The sequence below is a fragment of the Myotis davidii genome, unplaced genomic scaffold, assembly GCF_000327345.1.
Source record: "Myotis davidii unplaced genomic scaffold, ASM32734v1 scaffold794, whole genome shotgun sequence".
Lineage (NCBI taxonomy): Eukaryota > Metazoa > Chordata > Mammalia > Chiroptera > Vespertilionidae > Myotis > Myotis davidii.
The window spans coordinates 295,562-318,455 of NW_006285246.1; the positions used below are offsets into that span (position 1 = coordinate 295,562).

General features: G+C 37.8%; 1 protein-coding gene across 1 annotated transcript in view; it reads right to left on the bottom strand.

The window, feature by feature from the left end:
• Positions 1 to 5,713: 5,713 nt before the first annotated feature.
• The window catches only part of CNOT6L (CCR4-NOT transcription complex subunit 6-like), a 103,895-nt gene continuing 86,714 nt past the window's right edge, over positions 5,714 to 22,894 (bottom strand). Inside the window, exons 10-12 of the mRNA XM_006755865.2 lie at positions 21,266 to 21,493; positions 20,883 to 21,085; positions 5,714 to 12,905 (exon numbers count right to left, since the gene is read on the bottom strand). Of these exons, the coding sequence (XP_006755928.1) occupies positions 12,693 to 12,905; positions 20,883 to 21,085; positions 21,266 to 21,493 (644 nt within the window). The 3' untranslated portion in view covers positions 5,714 to 12,692. The remainder of the gene's footprint in view (positions 12,906 to 20,882; positions 21,086 to 21,265; positions 21,494 to 22,894) is intronic.

Below are 22,894 nucleotides of genomic sequence, written 5' to 3' on the forward strand. Positions count from 1 at the left end.
TGAGGCTGGTTGCTAACATACTGGGTAGCACAGCATAGGCAAAGAAGTCTGGAGAATTCTAGAGATGGGAATTTGGAGTGGATACATAATGTGCAAACTCCTTAGTCACTCCCAACTGTATCCTCACCTTGAAGATCCAGAAGACATTCCTTTCTCCATAGTATTAAGAAATGCAGGGTGACAGAAGCATAGAATGCTGTTATGTAGCAGTATTAGGTTGTGGTTGTATTGAAGTTTAAAATAGAAGTGGAGGAGGATTCTGGGAAGATGGCAGAGTAGAAAGATCCAGGAATCTGTCTCCTGACCTAGACAACCATTGTACTGGCAGGATTTGTTTAATGTAGCTACTTTAGAACTCTGGAGTCTATTAAAGACTTGAAACTTCTAGGAGAAGGATCAGAAGGTAAATTGTGATTAATTTTGTTCAATGTCAGCTTTTAGCATAGTAGAACCTACTCCACTCTCAGCCACAGGGCAAGCAGCTGTGCACCTGATCCTGGAGCAGCCTGCACACGGCTTGCAGGAGCCAGGGCGAGCAAAAAGGATCCCGTCCCCCAAATCAATGGGGATCAATGCTTTGATTGCTGATTTCTGCTTCTGATCACAAAGATGGGGCAAAGAAACAGGCAGCCACTGCTGCTACACCTCCCTTTAATGCTGCAAGCCCCTACCCCCTTGGCTGAAATGACTTCAAGAGAATTTAAAGGACCAGTTCCCCCTACCCCTTGCTTCATTTTTCTAATTTTCTCCTCTTGGGAGCCAGACATTAAAGACTAGACATTGAAAAGCAATTGCACTTACAGGTAAAATTAGAGTGACCATCATGCCCTGGGAAAGGTGCAGGTTCAGACAAGACCGAAGACCTTATGTTTACACTTCAGGCTGATTCTTGGCACAGAGACAGCCTACAACATTAAAAAACAAAAAACAAACAAAACAAAACCCAGCAAACCCAGTGGGAAAGATAGAATCTCACTTGCAGAGTTGTCACATTATTATTTTTATATTATTTATATTTAAATATACCCCTTCAACAAAGTAAAAAATGTAAGTCAATAGAAACTGTCCTTGAAAAAGGCTTAATGGCAGATCAACTAGATAAGGACTTTAAAATAACTGTCATAAAGCTGATCAAAAAACTCAAAGAAGATGTGGAAAAGTAAAGAAAATGATGTATGAGCAACATAAATATTTTAATAAATAGAAAACCTAAAATAAAATTTCTGGAGCTGAAAAGCTCAATCACTGAAATGAAAAATTAACTAGAGAATTCAAAGGCAGATTTGAACAGGCAGAAGAAAGAATCAGTGAACTTAAAGACAGGACAGTGGCTTTATGAAGTTGAGGAGAAGAAAGAAAAATTAACTGAGCCTAAGGGACCTGTGGATATGCATTGTGAGAATCCCAAATAGAGAAGAAGAGAGAAAGGGGCAGAGAGAGCTTCCCAAAGTTGATGAAAGATATAAACACCCAAGAAGCTTAATGAATTACAAGAAAGGTCCAAACTGAAATACATTATAATTAGACTTTCAAAAGGCAAAGGAAGAATCTTGAAAGCAGCAACAGAGAAATAACTCATCACATACAAAGAATCCTCAATAAAATTATAATAAAAATTGTGGAAGCCAGAAAACTGTAAGAAAACTGGCATGTAAGATAAATTCCTTGTAAATATGTATATATTTCATAAGTATATACTAAACATTTAAAACTGTGCAAAGCATAGAGATAAACATGTAGGCCTTATTTAAAAGGTCAATGCATATCAAATGGTGCAATTTATGGGGTTGTGTGATCTTTTCATGTGGATTAGGTTGAGACCAGTCTATAATAAAAGATTGCAGTGGCTAGGTTTCACTTATCATACCAGAAGTAGCTCAAGAAAGCAAATGCTCAAGATGGGATTCTAGCCCTAGGATAGAGCATCAGCCTGAGGACTGAAGGGTCCTGAGTTCCGGTCAAGGGCACATGCCTGGGTTGTGGGCTCCATCCCCAGTAGGGGGCGTGCAGGAGGCAGCTGATCAATGATTCTCTCTCATCATTGATGTTTCAATCTCTCTCTCCCCCTTCCTTCCTCTCTGAAATCAGTAAAACTATATATAAATATATATGGTGGGTCTCTCTCATTTCCCCATTGCTAGTTGATGAGCCCAGTGTGCTTTTACTCATGGTGGATATGAAGTGCAGGTGGAAGGGAAGCTTTGGCATATTTGGGAAGCAGTGGCACTTAAACAGTATGGTGCATTGGTAATTATAAGGAGTGTGGGTTGTCTGTTTTCAAAACTGACTTTAGACATCTTGAGAAAATGACAGCCTCAGATTAACCAACTACAATTCAAATCATGATGTGTTTTATAGTGTGTTATGACCATTATTTCAGCCGCCATGGGAAAAACGAGTGCTAAAGTTCAGGCCCAGGATTTGCATAATAGTGGCAGAGCCACAACAAATAGTCTTTAAGGTTGTGAATTCAAAATGAGACTCTAAAATCTGGGATGAGGACATTTGGTAGAAAAGTCAGAAAAGCTGGATCCCTTCTGAGCCCTCTCACTTGCTAAAGGAAAGAAACCTCCCTTTGTCTGAGTAACTTGCAAAGTTCCCACTTGTAGCAGGTGCCTCAAAAGATGATGCTTGTTCTTCTTAAGAGCCACCCATGCCTCCTCTTTTTTGAACTCAGGATCAGTAACTACGGTGACAGCACAGCATAGCCTGAGCAGAGGAATGGAGCACCTCTACCAGAAGAAAATCACTCTCACACACACAAAGAAGTCTAAGATCTGGGCTAACATTGTGACCAGGAACTGAAGAAACATGTGAAAGTGGATCTTGGAAGTACTGGACCAGGGAGACCTGAATAAACCTGCATAGAGAACAATTTATTGACATAGTAGCACTCTAGTGATTCAAGATTTAAGTCTTAGCAAGAGTCCTGGAGGCAGTCCTGATATCCTCCTTGAAACTGTGTGGTAAGTTTTGTTCTTTGGGAAGCATACTCTAGATCAGTGGTCGGCAAACTGGGGCTTACGAGCCACATGTGGCTCGCAAGCCACAGTTTGCCGACCACTGATCTAGAGCAGTGGTCAGCAAACTGCAGCTCATAAGCCACATGTGGCTCGCAAGCCACAGTTTGCCGACCACTGATCTAGAGCAGTGGTCAGCAAACTGCAGCTCATAAGCCACATGTGGCTCGCAAGCCACAGTTTGCCGACCACTGATCTAGAGCAGTGGTCAGCAAACTGCAGCTCATAAGCCACATGTGGCTCATGAGCTGCAGTTTGCTGACCACTGCTCTAGATGGAGATTAGTATTCAGGAAACATATTAGTGAGTGTTTTCAGAATCAACCCTGTAAAAGGAATCAAAACTGAACCAAGCAAGTTAGGTGGGTCACAATGCAGTCTCAACAAAGGCACCTTGAGGAACTCTGAAGATGGGATGGCCCTTCAGAGTTACTGAGGGGGACAGATCGACCCTTTATACCCACGCATTATGCAGGCATTGGGTGTAGGCTGCCCCACTGGCAGAGGTCATTTGGTGCTCACGATGCTGGTGAACAAGCAGATTCATCACATTGGCGTGAGAAGGGAGGGTTGCAATCACACAATAGGAGGCAAGAAGAAGCATATCTGGAACCCAAGGAATTCACCAGGCACCTCTTTGTTCTTCCATGCCCAAGGATAAGTGGGCAAATTCAGTAACCATGGCTCAAGAAGCATAACATGTGTGTTGGCGTGAAGGTCTGTCACCCTTTCTTAGGGAAGCAACCTAGACCCACTTATGTGTTGGTACAACGCGGAGTAAGATTTAAAATGCATAATGGAAAGGGCAAGACAACAAGTATCAATAATAGCTTTGGAACCAGCCACAACAGTTCCACCACTCCTCCATAATTTGTTGCGATTAAAGCCTGTCATGATGTAGAAGGCTGTGATGAAATGGACTTAACAGTGGGTCCAAAACATCTCAGTGGTTCAAGTGGGTACACTGTGACTCTTCTGTGCCGCCTCCCATGAGTTCCCAACTCACTTTGTTACTCTGACCACTGCGTAGGCAACAAGTTGCACACAAGTGTAACTTAACAGCACTTTGCCTCAGCCACACCAAATGCTTGCTTTCTCCACCTCACCACCCCATTTCTCCACTATTATTGTATGAGATACCTGCAGAGACCTGCTTAGTGAATTCAATTGATGTACAAACCTGGATAGGAAAAGGAATTAGTACACATGGGGTAACTGTTCCCTCATGGGAGATGGAGCCTATAAATAAATTCTTTCCCATCCTTTGTGAAACATTCTATCTGTTCCTCAGAGGGTCGGTGCCAGCTTTGTGGCCCCTGTTGCTCACAGAATGACCAGCTCAATGTTTCCTTGACTTGGTCTTCTCTCCTTCCCAATTTTATTCTTCCTCCCATACTCTGCTTTCATGGGATCATGTCTCCAAATAAACTACCTGCATTCAAGCCCTTGGTGTCAGGTTTTTTTTTGAGAGAATCATTTCATGAGATTTAGTTTCTTATATCCATTTTACCAATGAGGATGCATTTTGTCCAAGGTCACATGGTGAAATGCAAGGATACTTGGTGAATGTCATAACTGCCCTATCTTAGGAGTCTTCCTAAAACTTGGTTCCTTCAAGATCCACTTAAGGGGGGAATGATTCTACTTTTGGAGAACTTCCTAAAGGTTGGACATCAAGGTCTCTGTAAAGGGAGGGTCCTTGGGGTCCATGACAGGCTCACATTGAAACCTTAGTAGAAAAAACAAATCTGTAGGCACTAAGCTTTCAGCTAGAGATTTGCCAATGTTAGTAATCTGTTCCAAAATAAGCTACCATTATCTTCTCTAAGCACCTATTAAGCTGGACAGTTGTTTCATTCTCTTCAAGAATAATCTGGTCTTTATCATATCCTATCTTAAAATCATTTTTCAACTAGATATCCCTAAACATAGCTTTCAGAATTTCTGATTACTTTACTGTACCCTTCCCCCTCCTAACATTCCAAGGTTTAAGATAACCTTTACTCTGACTTAAACACTTCGGTATTTTCTCCTGTGTCAGAAATAGGTTTGGAATGTGAATTCTTGGACAGGGAACCTGTCCATCTTATATCTCCCAAAACACCTTGTATATAGTAGACATATTTTGTTGAATGAACTTACTCTAGGTCTTGGAAGGTCCACCTGTGAATATTGGTTACTCAGCAGATCTGTCAGAGGGTGTCTGGCAGTCAGGATGGGCTAGATTATGCCTTAATAACAAACCTTCGTTGTATTGAGACACTGTAATTTAGCAGTCATTTCTCACTCATACTACATATCCTACATAGGAGCTCTGCTCATCAGTCATTCAAGGATCTGGGATGACAGGTTTGATCTCCCCATGTTTGTATGATCACTGTGGCAAGGAAAGGGAATATGGCAAATCGCACACTGGCTCTTAAAGCCCCACTCAGAAGTGACACATGCCCTTCTACTCAGATTTCTTCAGCCAAAGTGAGTCTCATAACTATGACTGACTTCTGAACCTATTCTAAACAAAATAGTGCTTGAGTAGTAACGTAGTTTCCACCAGAAACAAATGTATCAGGAATTTGTAATTTTTTTTGCCTGAATTACCTTGGCTCTCCCTAATTCACTTTGTAAGAGATGTACTGACCTGAATGCAGACACTTACACTGCACACGTAAGTTGTAAAAAACCAAGACAAAGGTATGCAGTTGCAAAATGGCCATTTATTGCCTACAGGGAAAGAAAAGTGAGGGAGAGAAGGGAAGTACACAGGTGCAAGGAAACAAGCATATATTTAGCCCTATACATCATGTGTGAGCAGTACCCAATCTCCAAAATGGAAAAAAGTATTTTGTCATCTGACATAATAGTTAAGGTTCTTAAGCACCTCCCTTCTGAGCTGCCACGGATTTAAAAGGCAGGACTGCTTTGTTTAGTCAATGTTCACATTAATGAAAAAATACTACCACCCAACTGTGTCTTTTTGCACACACATTTTGTACAGTGCCTATTGTGAAAAACATCTCAGCTGAGCAGCTTGGTCAAGATTCAGACCTCATCAACTGTTTAACTGTAATAAATAGAAAAATAAATCAGCTGGTGATTTTGTCAAGGAGAATGTGTTCAGTAAGAGTAGAACCACTTTCTCCAGGGATGACAGTGTTAAATGATTAGAACACTACAGAACCAATCTATTAAACATTAAACACTAGTAAGCTACGATTATATGGCACTTCATTAAATCTAATTTTAGGAAAAGAAAAGCTGAGGTTTTTAAACTGGTTAGAATACAATTACAAATTGATTTAGTGCTAGACTTTTTTTTTTTTTTTTTTTTTTTGGACAAAAGCAAAATAAATACACAACGCAAAAACAGATTTGTTTTGGAATAATATCAATAGAAACTACCAAGTATTCAGGGGGAAAAAATACCAAAACAATTTGCTCAGTTTTAAACTCATGTGCTTTGCTTTCAACCATTAATTTAGTTACGAAAACACTTTATAGGCCACAGAATGAATCAAATGTATGCAAAACAATCAATTTAATGCCAAGTACGAAAATAAATGAACCCTTCCCAATTCAAATGGTAAACTGAGTCAAAGAGGTCATCTCATGGACAATGAGTTGGCACTTGTTTTATAGTCAAAAGAAATCACAATAGAAGATACAAATTAATCCATGGTGAATTTGACCAACACCTGGTCCTTTCAGAGAGAAAACGTACATACTCACTCTTTCTCTTAAACAGACTCCGTTCATACCACCCCACTAGAGATAAAAGCAAAATTGAAATGTTCATCTTCCTCAAAATATTCCAAGTGCTCAGCTTCTCCTAGATGAAAGAATTGCTTGCATTTGGACAACTGTACGAATGCCCATAGTGCACTTCTCAGTGCTGCTGGTGTTTAAGAAATTTGCCACACACGACACAATAATTTCAGATCCAGTGTGCAGCAACACAGCCATCCAAAGCCTCCTCCAAAAGTTGGCAGAGCACCGCTCAGGAATTTTACAGGTAAGGGAATATATTTTTAGCAAGTTAAGCAGAGAAAGGACAATACAATTTCTGCATACACACCCAGACTATTGTATCACTTACTGCATCAAGACTGAAACAAGTAGCAGGAAACTAAGCCTATTCAGTAAGAAGCAAAGCCATTATCTGACACATGAGCGCTGAGCCAATCCTGTGAGTTAATTAAACAAATGTGGTACATATAACCATTGATAGCTTGAAAGAAAACAGTCATATACCAGTAATTAGAAATTAACACAAAACTGAAATGAGCAAGAAAGGACCACTTCTTATGCTTCAGAGTTAAAAGTAACAGACATACCAACAGGGAAATTATCTAAATTCAGGGAGATTGTTATAAGAAAAGTAACTAAACTATGCCTTCTGAGTTTCTGAAAGCTGAATGTACCAACACCAAATGAATCATATCACTTGGCATTTGCATATCCTTTTCGTAATGTGATTTATTTCTGATGACACAATTTCTAATTTCAATATAATGCTGAATTTATACTTATGTTCCATAAAAATTAACATTTAATAGGCAGAAATGTCCTTATTTCATATGTCTTGAAAGTAAACACTATTTTACTTAAAAACTTCCATTGCTTCAATAGCATAATCTTTGTTGAATAAAATCTCAACATGCTTGTTTTCCTTTGGTTCCAAGAATAACCCAAGCCTAACCAAACTTATGCAAAAGAAATTACTAACTAGGTTAATAAAGCTTGCTTTTCCTGGTGTCTCCTTATTTCTGGCTGTAGGACCTGTGATTTAACAGAGAAACTTACATAAAGAGGGAATTTGGTTAAAACAAGAAACATGCATGCACCCCCTTACCACCTTCTTAAAAAGAAATGTTTGAATTTTTTCCCCCTTTCTTTCTGTGGATCTTATTCAGAACACCCTGCGGTATAGGTATAAGTGTTTTCTCTTTACCCTTAAGCTTTAAGGTGATACTTACACAATAAAGATTTACATATTCTGTAAAATGAAAGATGCTCTTGGCATCCTGTTCTTCAACAGAGTACAACTTTGGTAAATAGGCCAAGGTATAGATGTGCTAATTTACTTATGCTTGAATTCAAATTTGGTGATCATAATGCTATTAAAAATTTTAAATCACCCAAAAGCAACCATAGTATAAAATTTCTCTTCTGTGTACAATTTCAAAACTTTAGCTGAAGTTCTTGGCTTAGAAAAATATTCTAATTTCCCTAGTTAATTTGTCTACCTATAATTCAGGGCTCTACAAAAATGATACAATTCAAAAGGAAAGGTTAAACAAATCTTTTACACACATTTAGAAAGGTGATTTTTTTTTTTTTAAGAGGAGGGTAAGTGGGAAAGAGACTGCCTTACAAATGTGAAAATTCACATTTCTGTCAAAATATAATCATGGATGAATGCTATTTTGAAAACGTGCCATAAAGTCTTCGCTTGCTAGAAACCATTATTTTTATGGCCTGCCAAAGGTATCAGAAACTAATGATGTTTTCTGGGACTGAAGCTACTAATTAGTCAATATGTTTTACAAAGCTATTAAAATCCCTCAGAAACTCGGAATAGAAGACCTTAGAAACAAGTAAGTATTGGGACACAGCTGATTTTTACTGCTAGAACATCTAGCCTTGAATTAGAAATGATGAACCGTATGTCTCTGGTTGTATCGAACACATTTGACCTATTTTTTTCTTGTGCTTTCTTTATGCCCTGCTATTTGATTTGAAAGTATAGATGGCATTAGTGATTTTTAGAAACTTAGAAATTCAACAAACTTAAATTTTCACCCATTTAACTATACTTAGGAGATACAATTTTTAAACGGATCACAATCCATTTGCCCATGTTCCAGTTTTAATGTGCCACATCCTCAATTCTAATAGAACCCACCATGGAATCAAGTGATACAAGCCTCAAATATTGCTCAACTTTCTCCTTGCTTCTCTGGCATTTAATATATAACTTTAAGACACCAAAGAAAAGGGACAAATTAGAAATGAAGCTTTATATTTCTGCAAACTACAACACTAAAACACAGTGGCTTCTTTAATACATTCACACAGGATGCTTATTAGCAAAATTAAATATTTGCCTATGAATACCAGAAAAGTAATTTGAAAACAAAGAATTTGGAACAAGGCAAATGGGAGGGGAAAAGCTGGTCTCAGAACCCATTGTGCCATACCTGACTTTAACATGTGATAATTCAAACAATCGTTCACACGCCTTACATCAAGGAAATGAAAAACAAAAACATTCGGCTACATTGTACAAAATTCTTTTTACATAAAACATCATAAATTTTGAACAGACTTACTATATCTGAATTCTAAAAAATTGCCTATAGAATGGTGCTGGGATTCTGTTCTCTGCTTGCTTTTAGGCAGTGCTGTTGCTTAAAAGTTGACACCAGGCACAATATTTTAAAACAAAGTCAACAAGCAAGGAGCAGTAAGTGGACTTGAGCCTTTCCCAGATGTCAGTCCTGAGGATGCTGCGATATTCCCCATCACGATGTGTAAAGCTATGAGGCGGATACTGATGCCTGAGAAAGTGGGTGACTTCACATGCACTTGCATGGCTGCTGTAACGGCAAACAGTGTAGTTTTTCTTTCCTCAAACAACACTGTTTTAATAAATTTAAAGAACACTCCAGTTCTTAGATAAATACCAGAAATCATTTAAGTTAAAAAAACACATTAGCACAATCTAAAAATGCCCAAATTTTCCTTTATCTTCAGTTAAAATATGCAGCAGCTCAATGGCATAAAGCTTATTAACTTATTCTAAGAACTAGAAAGCATATGAGCATAAATAGTTTATTCTCATTGAATATATACCATATGTCATTCACCTCTTCCTATTTTGGCTTGTCACTGCCAAAGTTCCAAATGGCATGGGTTTTAACAAGACAATACTGAGGAGAGCAGCATTTCTGATCATCTGAATTGGCAGCTCAAACAAATACCACTCCTTTTACAAAGGTAACAGAGGGTGAAGGGTATGTGAAGGTTGGGCAGTGGGCTGAAGGGAAACCGTGCACATGAAATTTGGGTCACCATGCCCCAAGTAAGTGTGCCACCCAAAACATAACACAGTTACCTACTTCAACAAAGCAACTACCAACATTTATTAAAACCACATTAAAAATACACAGGATAATGAATGGTCTGAAAGAGTGCATTTGGAAGCAGAGAGAACCCAATTACACACCTTCCTGCAACAGAGTGCCTCGATCATACACAAAATAAACTTAAGCTGTTTACAATGTTTCCCAAATTTTATTTTCTCTCTACATTTAACTATTAAAAAAGTTTTTATTAATAAATGGGCTCCTCTGTGGTTCATATACAATCATAAGTGAACTTTTAAATTCCATTTTATACAAACATCTCAAAAAATATTGGGAGTGAAGTATGGTAGGAAATATTGCTCACATTGCTAATTAACATGCGTATATGAAAGGAGGAAAATGTTTTGTTAAGTGCATATACCTCCAGAGCAGAAAATCCACCCAAAACAAAAGGTTTAAAATAACACATACAGTAGCTGATTACAAAAAAAGGTAATGTCCACAAAATTAAGTTTTTCATGCTATTCTACTTTCCAGTACTATACTTCAGGTAATCAATTTGCATGGCTAGATGTTGAATGCTTGAGGTATATAAGAAGGGATACCTGCACATTGAGGAAAATCTGTCATCTTAAGGGTTGTCTCTTTGTGTGTTTGTTTCTTCTGATATTTTAACATTTTTAAAAGAATATTTTATTTACATCAAACTTCACTCAACTACAATGACATTCCAATTTTAATAGATGACAAACAATGCCTCATCACTAGGCACTTTTAAAAGGGAGTTTAGGCTTTACAGAAACCTTCTGATGCAATCCCATATGTGGTATCACATCATCCCACCACCCTCATCCCATTAAAATTACCCTTCAGGGAAATATTATATTATATAGCCTGATTTACTATGGAAGAAATTAGTATGAAATAACCAAAGGAAAAGCATTATTTAAGACTAATAAAACAGCCTAAGATGTCAGGTTTGAAAGAGGAGACTAATTGTATACATTTAAAACTAATTAAATAATTTAAATTTGACTTGTACTTTATATATTAGTGAGACACAAATATAGGCTATTTTATTTTAAAATTTCATTCACATAATGGAAAATTTCTTGTTTATTAAAAATATCACATTTTGAGACTAGAAACAGTAAAGTGCATGAAAAGTTTAAAATATAAATTCAGAAAACTTTTATAGCAGCAAAAAAGCAGAATAAAGAAAAACTTAAAAACACAGACACAACCTTTTCCTGTTACTGTGCCATAATTAACATCAAGTAGCCAACCAATTTCCCCCCCAGAAAATGATATTATCTTCACTGCCTCTTGAGTCACAGATTTTCAACTGGCCCCTTATGGGCAAAAAAAGGATTCCAACATATCTAAAGAACATCAACAGTTGGGAATAAACCAGTAGCTTCTTAATTCAACCCTGACAGACAATAGAAACAAAGATTTAAAGCATGTAATGGCCATTTGGCAACTAGAGTCAGGAAAAATGATCCAAGGTTTTCAACTACTCCCTGTCTCTTTCTCTCCCAAATTCTTTCTATTGTTGCCCCCAAAAGCCAAAACCAATAGCCACTTGACCTACTTTGGGAAACACATTAAATACTTGGACAGCTTTCCCCTTCTAAAACTTTGATCAGGGCCATTTCATTCAGTAGTTATTTTTTACTATACCAGCAAAAATGACTTATACCATATAATACATTTTTTTCCAGCACAACCAGGCAGAAAAGGGTAGATGAGAATAATGGAAAATACTAGACACTAATTTTGTGGGCTTCCTAGAAATACCAAAAATTCTATTTTCAAAATGTGTGGCAGTAAAAATTATCTGCTGTTTCCCTATAAATAAACTGGAGAGTCGGGCTAAAATTAATACTTCCAATAACTAAAAGGGTAACAAAATTCAGAGTGATTCCTCAAAAAACCCCCACACAAAACAAACTAAAAAATGTTTGCCCAACAAACTGTCATGCAGTTAACTGTTTGATTTTGAAAGCATATTGTGCAACCATCTTTAATTTCTCAATTTTTCTTATGGCTAGAGGCTATATCATAGTTTATGTACAGATCTAGTAAATGTAAATGCTTTGTTAATGTGCAAATGACTTTGGGAGCCAAAAATCAGCTTGTTATAATGGAAAAAGGTTTTCCCTGCAAGGCATACCATTAAGTTTAAAATCTTATATTGTTTTTAAAATTTGCCTTTTACAAAAATGGTTGGCTCATTTGAAATAGTTTAAAGGAAAGTATTTGTTTTAGAAAAACAAATACACTGTTGCTGGGCCTCAAATTAGTGATTTATCAATTACGAATGCTGACTCAATATAATATGAAGAAGGTCAATTTTAAAAACATGTTACAAATTAAAAATTTGGAAAGAATAATACTTTGGTTCCAGCTCTAGTGCCAAATGATGCCAATATGCACAAAAATGTACAAAATCTTATAGCAAACACATAATGAAAGGAACCTGAAGAAGCAGCTTAAGGATGGCCATACTTCACTCCTATATACTTTGATTTACAACTGTACAGGTCCATAGCAATAGATCCCCGTCTTTGCGGGGCAGTACTCCACTACCTCCGATTAGGCAAGTGAACACCATTGACAAGAGGCAGGAGTGGAGGGTGGAGTTCAAGTTGTGTTAACAGTGAGAAGTGGTCTGAAGGGATGTGTGGGTGTGGACACCCAGTGATGTTGTTCTCAACCAGCCATTGAGGATCTAAAGGCCCCAGGACACCAAGCACGTTCATATGAGTCTTGGAATAGAAAATGTAGTCAATTACTCCCTGAAAAGAGATTAAAAGTTGGGGGGGGGAAAGAGAAAAACATATGATTAGAAAAAAGAAAAACTTAATATATATAACAACAATCCATAATTTGCAAAAGCCAAATACCTGAGTGACCTGTATGTCTGGTTGTCTTGACAATGGGTAAAATAAGGCTCAAGTCTTCAATGGGTTATTACATGAAATGAAAGTGGCACAATAGGGAAACATAGTACCCTACTGAAATAAAGTCTTACACTTGTGTATAAATGATAAGCAAACTGAGGAGCTAAGCACACCAAATTATGTTTAGACACAATTTTAGAATTTGCTTGCTTAGGTTAGTAAAATCTAAAATATCAGTATAAGCATTATGGAAATTGCAATAATTCTAATAACTACAATAAGTAGAAAATAAGGAGCTTTATATAAAATGCTTATATCATTAATGAAAAGGTATCACTCAAATTAATTCCTTTAATGATAACTGGAATTATTTTCAATTATTTGCAGCATATCAAAATATCCAAACACATCTGAAAGAAGCCATAGGAAAGCATGTTTTCAGGTTTGCTAATCCTAGTTCAGCTTTTCCCTATTTGGACATACATACAAAATATTTCATGCAGTTAAGTGCTCTAACTGGTTCTTTAGTTTAGAATATTCATTTTCACAATTTCTGGTATACTCTAAATTCTGGATTCCTTCCTGCCTAACAATACCTTAGCAAAAAATATTCAGCAGGGACCATATGTACTACTAGAGGCCCAGTGCATGAATTCATGCACAGGTGGGACCCGGCTGGCCCGGAGGAGGGCCACAGGCAGTTGGCCAGTCAGCCCTGCCCACTGGTTGAACTCCTGGTTGAGGGGACAATTTGCATATTAGCCTTTTATTATATAGGATTAGTAGTGTTTCTCAGAATGTGTCTGATCAGTAAGTTTCAAAACTGTTGTGCTCTTCACTTCCAGGCTCTTTCTATGAAGCCAGTATTACCCTAATTCCAAAACCAGATAAAGACGCCACAAAGAAAAAGAATTACAGGCCAATATCCTTGATGACCAATAGATGCTAAAATCCTCAACAAAATTCTAGCAAATCAGATCCACAATTACATCAGAAAGATCATACACCATGATCAAGTGGGATTTATTCTGGGAATGCAAGGATGGTACAATATCCACAATCAATAAATGTACATTACATAAACAAATTGAAAGACAAAAATCACATTATTATATCAATCAATGCAGAACAAGCATTTAACAAAATCCAACACCCCTTCTTGATAAAAACTCTCAGCAAAGAGGGAATACAGGGATCATACCTCAACATAAATAAAAGCCTTACATGACAAACCTACAGCCAACATCTTACTGAATGGGAAAAACCTAAAACCATTTCCCCTAAGAACAGGAACAAGATAGGGAAGCCCACTCTCACCACTCTTATTCAACAGTACTTTAAGTCCTAGCCACAGTGATCAGACAAGAAGAAGAAATAAAAGGCATCCATTGGAAAAGAAAGTAAAACACTCCTTATTCACAGATGACATGATATTGTACATAGAAAACCCTAATGTCTCCATCAAAAAACCGCTAGCTTTAATAAATGAATTTGGCACCCCATTTACCATTGCACCAAAAAAAATAAGATACCTAGGAATAAACTTAACCAAGGACATAAAAGACCTGTACTAGGAAAACTACAGGACATTGAAAAAAGAGATAGAGGAAGACATAAACAAATGGAAGAACATCCCATGTTTATGGATTGGTAGAATCAACATCATTAAAATGTCCATACTACCTAAAGCAATCTACAGATTAAATGCAATACCAACTAAAATACCAATGGCATATTTCAAAGATCTAGAACAAACTCTCCAAAAATTCATCTAATATAAAAAAAGACCCCGAATAGCCACAGCTGTCCTGAGAATAAAGAACAAAGTTGGAGGGATCACAATACCAGACATTAAACTATATTACCAAGCCACGGTTCTCAAAACTGCCTGGTACTAGCACAAGAACAGACATATAGACCAATGGAACAGAATAGAGGACCCAGAAATTGACCCAAGCCATTACACTCAATTAATATTTGACAAAGGAGGCAAGAGCATACAATGGAGCCAAAACAGTCTCTTTAAAAAATGGTGCTGGGAAATTTGGTCAGATACATGCAAAAAAAAAAAAAAAATGAAACTAGATCACCAACTTAACACCATACCCAAACTCAAAATGGCTAAAGGACTTAAATGTAAGACGGGAAACCATAAAAACCCTACAAGACTCCAAAGGCAGCAAAATTGCAGGCACATGTCGTAGCAGTATCTTTTCAGACACAAATCCTAGGGCAAGAGAGACTAAGGAGAAAATAAACAAATGGGACTACATGACAATGAAAAGCTTCTGCACAGCAAAAGAAACCATCAACAAAACAACAAGAAAGCCCACTGCATGGGAGAACATATTTGCCAATGTTACCACTGATAAGGATTTAATCTCCAACATTTACAGGGAACTCATACAACTTAACAAAAGGAAGATAAACAATCCAATCAAAAAATGGGCAAAGGACCTAAACAGACACTTTTCAAAAGAGGAAATACAGAAAGCTGAGAGACATATGAAAACATGCTCTATGTCACTAATCATCCGAGAGATGCAAATCAAAACGACAATAATGAGGTACCATCTCACACCTGTCAGAATGGCTACCATCAACAAATGACAAGTGCTGGTGAGGATGTGGAGAAAAAGGAACCCTCGTGCACTGCTGGTAGGAATGCAGACTGGTGCAGCCACTGTGGAAAAGAGTATGGAGTTTCTTACAAAAGTTAAAAATGGAACTCCCATTTGACCCAGTAATCCCACTTCTAGGATTATATCCCAAGAAACCAGAAACACCAATCAGAAAGGATATATGCACCCCTATGTTCATAGCAGCACAATTTACCATAGCTAAGATCTGGAAACAGCCTAAGTGCCCATCAGCAGATGAGTGGATTAAAAACCTGTGGTACATCTACACAATGGAATACTATGCTGCTATAAAAAAGAAGGAATTTTTACCATTTGCAATAGCATGGATGGAACTGGAGAGCATTATGCTAAGTGAAATAAGCCAATTGGAGAAAGATAAATATCACATGATCTCACTCATATGTGGGATATAATGAACAACATAAGCTGATGAACAAAAATAGATCCAGAGACAAGGTAACACTGAACAGACCTTCCAACCTCAGAGAGAAGACAGGGGAGGAGGAGGGGGTTAGAGATCAATGAAAGGACTTGTATGCATGCATATTAGCATAACCAATGAACAAAAACACTGAGGCACTGGTGGGGGCTTGTCCTGGGAGGTCCGAGTGGCTGGGGGGAGGGATCAATCGGGGAAAAAGGAGGCATATGTAATACTTTAAACAATAATAATAAAAAGAACTATTGTGCTCTTACTGCCCCAGGTTGTGTATGCAAGAGTAAAGACAAATTTTCTACCTACCCACATTAAGAGAGCCTGAGCCCAAGCATGGAGAAATATCTCCAGACTTGGAATTACTTATTTACAAATACTATAAATAATGACTTTCAGCTTATATTTTATATGGTATCACAGTGTAATAGGATACTTTACCCCCCCAAAAAGAAAAAGAACTCTTAATAAAATATATATGATTTTTTATTATAAAATTCTAGAAACAATTACCTTAGTTTGCTAATTTTGACATGACCAAGACCAAAATAACAAAACCGTTCCTTAACCTTACTTTACCACAAATAAAGAAACCTACTTGAATCCATGAGCCACTAATAACTCTAAGTCCAAACAGTCAAATGATATTAGTACAAAGAATTATCCCTTCATTTGGTTAATGCTTACTTTTGCAGTAACATTTTAGAAAAAAGCTTAACAAGGGTCAGAATGGTCTTACTTTTCTTTATGAGACTACCCTTTTTAAAATATTCTCAATTACTTATGTCAGATAAAACCTTTTATATTCTATCACTTTGTTAGACTGTCATTATGCACATCAGCTGCTAGTTAGAATCCTTTGCAAACTCAGAGAAAAATGGTAGACATTACAGAAAGTAAGATGAATTTTTTTTTCCAAATTACTTAATGTTTTTATGAAATCTACTAGTACAGGGCTGACCCGAGTTAATAGGATCATATAGGTTTTAGATGTGGATTTCTATGTTACAAGATCTGTATATTGTGCTGTGTGCCCACCACCCAAAGTGAAATAAGATGTATTTAATTGGAGGCATCATTTGTAACTATTCTCTGAGTTTGAAAAATTGGAGTAAAAGCTCTTATCAAAACACTTAGCAAGGTCCTGTCTGTGAATCTGCCCAAATATTTGTACATATCCACATACATTTATCCATTGTTTCATATTCACAAAGGAATAATTCTTAACATTTTTTGATTCAAACTATTTCTTTTTATAAAAGACTATACTATAGAAAAGTAACTTTTATATTAATAAGGACTATATTATGTCTGTAGAGTTGTATTAGAGAAAAAAGTAAAAACAATAAAAAGCTTATGAGCTAGAACAATGCTAAGCTTTGTTTTATAAAAAAAAAAAGTGAGAAAATTATATACCATACTAGAGGCCCAGGGCACGAAATTCATGCACGGGAAGGGGGAGGGATGGGGGAGGGGACTCCCTTTAGCCCAGCCTGCACCCTCTCTAATCTGGGACCCCTCGGGGGATGTCCAACTGTCCCTGGGATCGGGCCTAAACCAGCAGTTGGACTTCCCCTCACAATCCGGGACCTCTGGCTCCTAACTGCTCACCTGCCTACCTGCCTGATTACCCCTAACTGCCTCTGCCTGCTGGCCTGGTTGCCCCCAACTCCCCCGCGCCCACACCAACCTGGTCACCCCCAATGGCCCCCTGCCCCGGCCTGGTTGCCCCTAAATGCACTCCCCACAAGCATGGTCGCCCCTCACTGCCCCCCCAGCCGGCCTGGTTGCCCCTCACTGCGCCCCCTGCCAGCTTGGTTGCTGCCAACTGCGCCCCCTGCCGGCCTGGTCACCCCACACAGCCTGCTGTTCAGTCGTTTGGTCGTCTCTCATAACTCCCCTGGCGGCCCTGTCGCCCCACTCAGCCTGTTTGGTCGTCTGTTTGGTTGCAATGGCCCTGGCTCTTTATACATAGAGATATTTCATAATTTAACACTTGACATAGGAAAACTATCTTTCTTTTCATTAAATAGTTCAGGCATGCCCTTAGATTTAGGGTGGGAAGAGCAGCAAAAGAAATTATGAATTAAGCTGTTTGTTCAACTTATGCACTAAATGATTTGATACCCCCAAAATTCATATGTTAAAATCCTAATGCCTAATGTGATGGTTTTAGGAGGTGGGACTTTGGGAAGTGATTAGGTTATGAAGAAGGAACCCTTATGAATGGGATTAGTGCTCTATAAGAGACCCCAGAGAACATTCTTGCCCTCTCCGCCATGTGAGGATCTAAGATACAGCTATCTGCAATTCAGAAGAGGGTCTTTATCAGAACCTGACCATGTGGCACTCTGATATTATACTTCTAGCCTCCAAAACTCTGAGAAATAAATTTGTTCTTGTATAAGACAAACAGTCTATGGCAGTGGTTCTCAACCTTCTGGCCCTTTAAATACAGTTCCTCATGTTGTGACCCAACCATAAAATTATTTCCGTTGCTACTTCATAACTGTAATGTTGCTACTGTTATGAATCGTAATGTAAATATCTGATATGCAGGATGGTCTTAGGCGACCCCTGTGAAAGGGTCGTTCGACCGCCAAAGGGGTCGCGACCCACAGGTTGAGAACCGCTGGCCTATGGTATTCTGTTATAGCAGCCCAAACACACTAAGATGCCTGGTCTAAAAGTAATACTCCTGACAGTTTACCCTTTCAAGTCAGTTCTATATTAAATGAATCTGAGTTCTAAGTACGACTTTTCTACATTTCTAACCTACTCAAGGGACTGAGAAAGTAAACAAATGCTAAATCAAGTAAACAAAACCTAACACTCCACTGATGCAATGGTTGGACACTGCATTTGGATGTGTTATTTAATGCTAATCACAGGACATTTTAATATTTGCCATTACCTACCTGTTTTTACTAATTGCTTTCAATATTGGTATAGAACTAATTATTCCCACAGATTTTTATAGCTCTCCTTCTTTCTCATCCTATCCTACATATCCAAACAGCAAACACTCTCTGAGCCATGTACTCTTGGTTCTTTAACTATACTTACTTGGGCAATGTAAATGGTTCAATAACATTTTTTATTTAAAACATATGTAAGATCTTTTGAAAGACATCAACAAAGGATTTAAAAATAATTCAGATGACTGAGGAAGATAAATAATATCTCAAATTTTGTTTCTCTAATTTTAACTTTATGAACAAGGCACAAGTAACCTTTATGGAAACCTAGAGGAGATAGAAATGATTGGTCTTTTTACCTAAACAAATACCAAAACAACAAGTTGTAGAACTAGTAGCACTTACTTTGGGGAACTTTATTTTAGGTTTACTAGGACTGTGCTGGCAGAGATGTATCACAATCTGTGTCTGTGTATGTGTGTTTAGTATATATCACTACAGTCACAAAAATAGAAATTAATCTATAGTAAACTGTGTATCATTAAACCTGGAGGTTTTCCTCCAAACTTACACAAGAGTAATAGTGTGTTACAGCTGGCTAGTCCCTGTTTCTTAGCACTTCATCCCAACTCTGTGTTCAATGATAGTATATTGGGAGTTTGAAATCTACTTACAACGGGAGTACTCATATCACAGAAATCAGCAAACACTACAGATTAGGGCTTCGTTTCCCCGGAAAACTAGCTATTAAATATTTACTAGCACATCACTGCATATGAGTGATTTGAACAAAACCAACCATCACTGGATATTATTACCTACTCTAAGAGCAAAAACACTAAAAATCAGATTCAACTTCTAAACAATTTTTTCCACTTCATGATTACAAAAGCAGACTAATAACATCAGTACATTAATTTCCTTTTGTTTTCCTACTGCTTGTTTCTTAGAAAGGGGTAATAGCACTGAAAATGGAAAAAGGTTATTGGAGATTTAAAAGCCCATTTCATAAATTTGCTTTAGTATTTTATTAAATTCCCCCTAGGCTTCTTATATCAAACCACTTTCTAACATCTGTGTGTGTTTTCAGGACAGTATAAGATTTTAAGATAGATGCCTGAAATGCTAAAAAATCAAACAGAGGTACAAATAAAGGAGCTATATGCAGACAGAGTGATCAGAAAATTAGCAAAGGGAGAAGGATTTACTACAGAAAACCACTACAGGCAATCTTTCTAAAGAACAACTGGTCTTTCACAATGGGCCCTCTATGGAAATATCTTTCCTATTATTAGGCTGGAGTGTTCCACTGCCTGAGAATATTTTAGTGTGACTACATGGATGTACTATAAAACAGATCCTAAGTACAACCATCTCCTAAAGAAACCTAAATGCTTAAAAGATAAATATCAATGAAAAGTACTAAGAAAATTTTGAGAGAATACTATATAAATTCATTCAAGGTGAATTTAGCTATATCAGATTGCATATCATTTGGGTCATTACTGAAAGTTAGGGATGGTATGGACAGGTGAAGTTTAACTATACTAATAAACATAAGTGCTTCCAGTGCCTGGCACATAATAAGCATTTTAGTAGTTTTTTCTGTTACCAAATATTATTTGAAATTTGAACAAATAAGGATTTAAAAAGAATTCTCAAGTCCAGAATAACAATCACACACACAAAAAAAAAAAGAAAAAAAAAGAATAACAATCACAAAACCTAACAAACCTCTTTTACATTAAGTGCATACTTAGCCAAGACATTCTGGGAATCTAAAAATTCCTGAAGATTATGCAATTAAGCACAATATAAACCTTTCTTGTCATGTTTATATTTAAAATAACTTCTACAGCAGCCCAGACCAACCACTCACTTTGAAATCAAAGGTGTAATTGGTGTAAGGCATCAAGTTATTTTCATAGGCGCTCTTCAATTGGAAGCCATGTGTGATTCTCCCTTCTGAGCTTCCATTCTTTCCATTGCAGCTGAAGTTCATGAGACACTCGTTGTATCTTAGTTCCTTGAAGTCTTTATGGTTGTCAGCTACTCCTCCGTTGCTTAAATATTCCACAACACCTGGTAAAATAAAGAAGGAATAAACAATATCATTTACCCCATGTCCCATCCACAGGATTCTTACTGATACACTCCCAAATTTAGAAGAGAAATTCTCTACTCAAAAGTTAAGACCTAGCTGTCCTTTCAAGTAGAAGTAAAAGCAAAACTGAAAGCAATCGGAAATGATGCTATAAATACCTGAATCTGGCAATGAGTTCAGATCTGCACATAGCACCAGCGGGATGGAATTAGGATCTGCTGTTGGGCTGCCAGGCCTACTAGAGGCTTTCTCCAGAATGTTTTTAACCTCTGAGACAAACATCATGGTCTGGATGAGTTTCACATCAGAATACTCTGGGTCCCAATGCATGTGGGCATTTGCCACTATAAGCAGCTGTTTGTCTGGAGCATGAATAGGCTTCATACCTAAATTTAAACATTATAAAAAGGAAGATAAACTTATGCTTTATTTATCAAAAAGGCAGTATCTTAAGGTTCTCTCCCCAAATCCATAGTCACTTCTTTACTCTTTTCCATTAATTTATATCTTCCCCTTTATCTCATAAAGTACTTCTCACAAGCTAAAGTGCTGAGATTCTGGTAATCCCAACAGAGGAATTACTTCTCTAGATCAGGGTTGACAAACTGCAGCTCATGGGCTAAATATGGCCCACCACCTGTTTTCGTACAGCCTGTATAAGCAAAGACTGCTTTTACTTTTTAAAGGAGTTCTACAAAAAAAAAAATAAGTAATTTTTTTAAAGACTGCACTAGAAACCACATGTCGCCCTTTACAGAATATTTGCTGACTTCTGCTCTATATGCCTAAATTAGAAATTAAACCATGATATAACTAACCAATATTTGATTATAATACCTTGATTTGCTGACTTCTTAGTGTAAAGAAGCACTTTAAATATATCTATCATTTAAATATCAATATAACCCAGTGAGGCAAGTTTACAGTTATTTGAGTTATCTAAACCTTAAATTCTTTCTGCTATTCACCTTGCATTTTTTGAGCACCTCAGTGATAGGTCAGCAGTAAAAAAGCAGTAACATTATATTAACCTATACAAAATAAAATGAGAAAGTGAATTTTCTACCAAAACAAATTCATATCATATGCCCAAATAAGATAATTTTAAAAATTAAAATGAACAGTGTGCTCTCAAAGTCTGAACATGGGTTTATTACTAACCCATGCTTTATTCTACCCAGCTTTATTACTAACTAGAGACTTGGTGCATGAACTCATGAACCAGTGGAGTCCCTAGGCCTGGCCTGTGAGATCGGGCCGAAACTGGCTCTATGACATCCCCCGAGGGGTCCTGGATTGCGAGAGGGAGCAGGCCAGACCAAGGGACCCCACTAGTGCACGATTGGAGCTGGGGAGAGATGCAGGAGGTTGGCCAGCTGGGGATGGACCACAGGAGGGCTCCAGGGCATGTCCGGCCTGTCTCGCTCAGTCCCGATCAGACGGACGCAGGAGCAAGCTCACCTACTGTTCAGAGCGTCTTCCTCCTGGTGGTCAGTGCATGTCATAGCCACTGGTCGACCAGTTGACTGTCTGCCCCCTGGTGGTCAGTGCACATCTTAGCAACTGGTCAGCTGGTTGACTGTCTGCCCCCTTGTGGTCAGTGCATGTCATAGCGAGCCATTGAGGGGCCTTAGCATATCATTAGCATATTATGCTTTGATTGGTTGAATGGCCTATCGGACAATCAGACACTTAGCATATTAGGCTTTTATTATATACTAGAGGCCCGGTGCACAAAATTTGGGCACTTGGGGGGCGGGGGGGAAGGGTGCGTCCCTCAGCCCAGC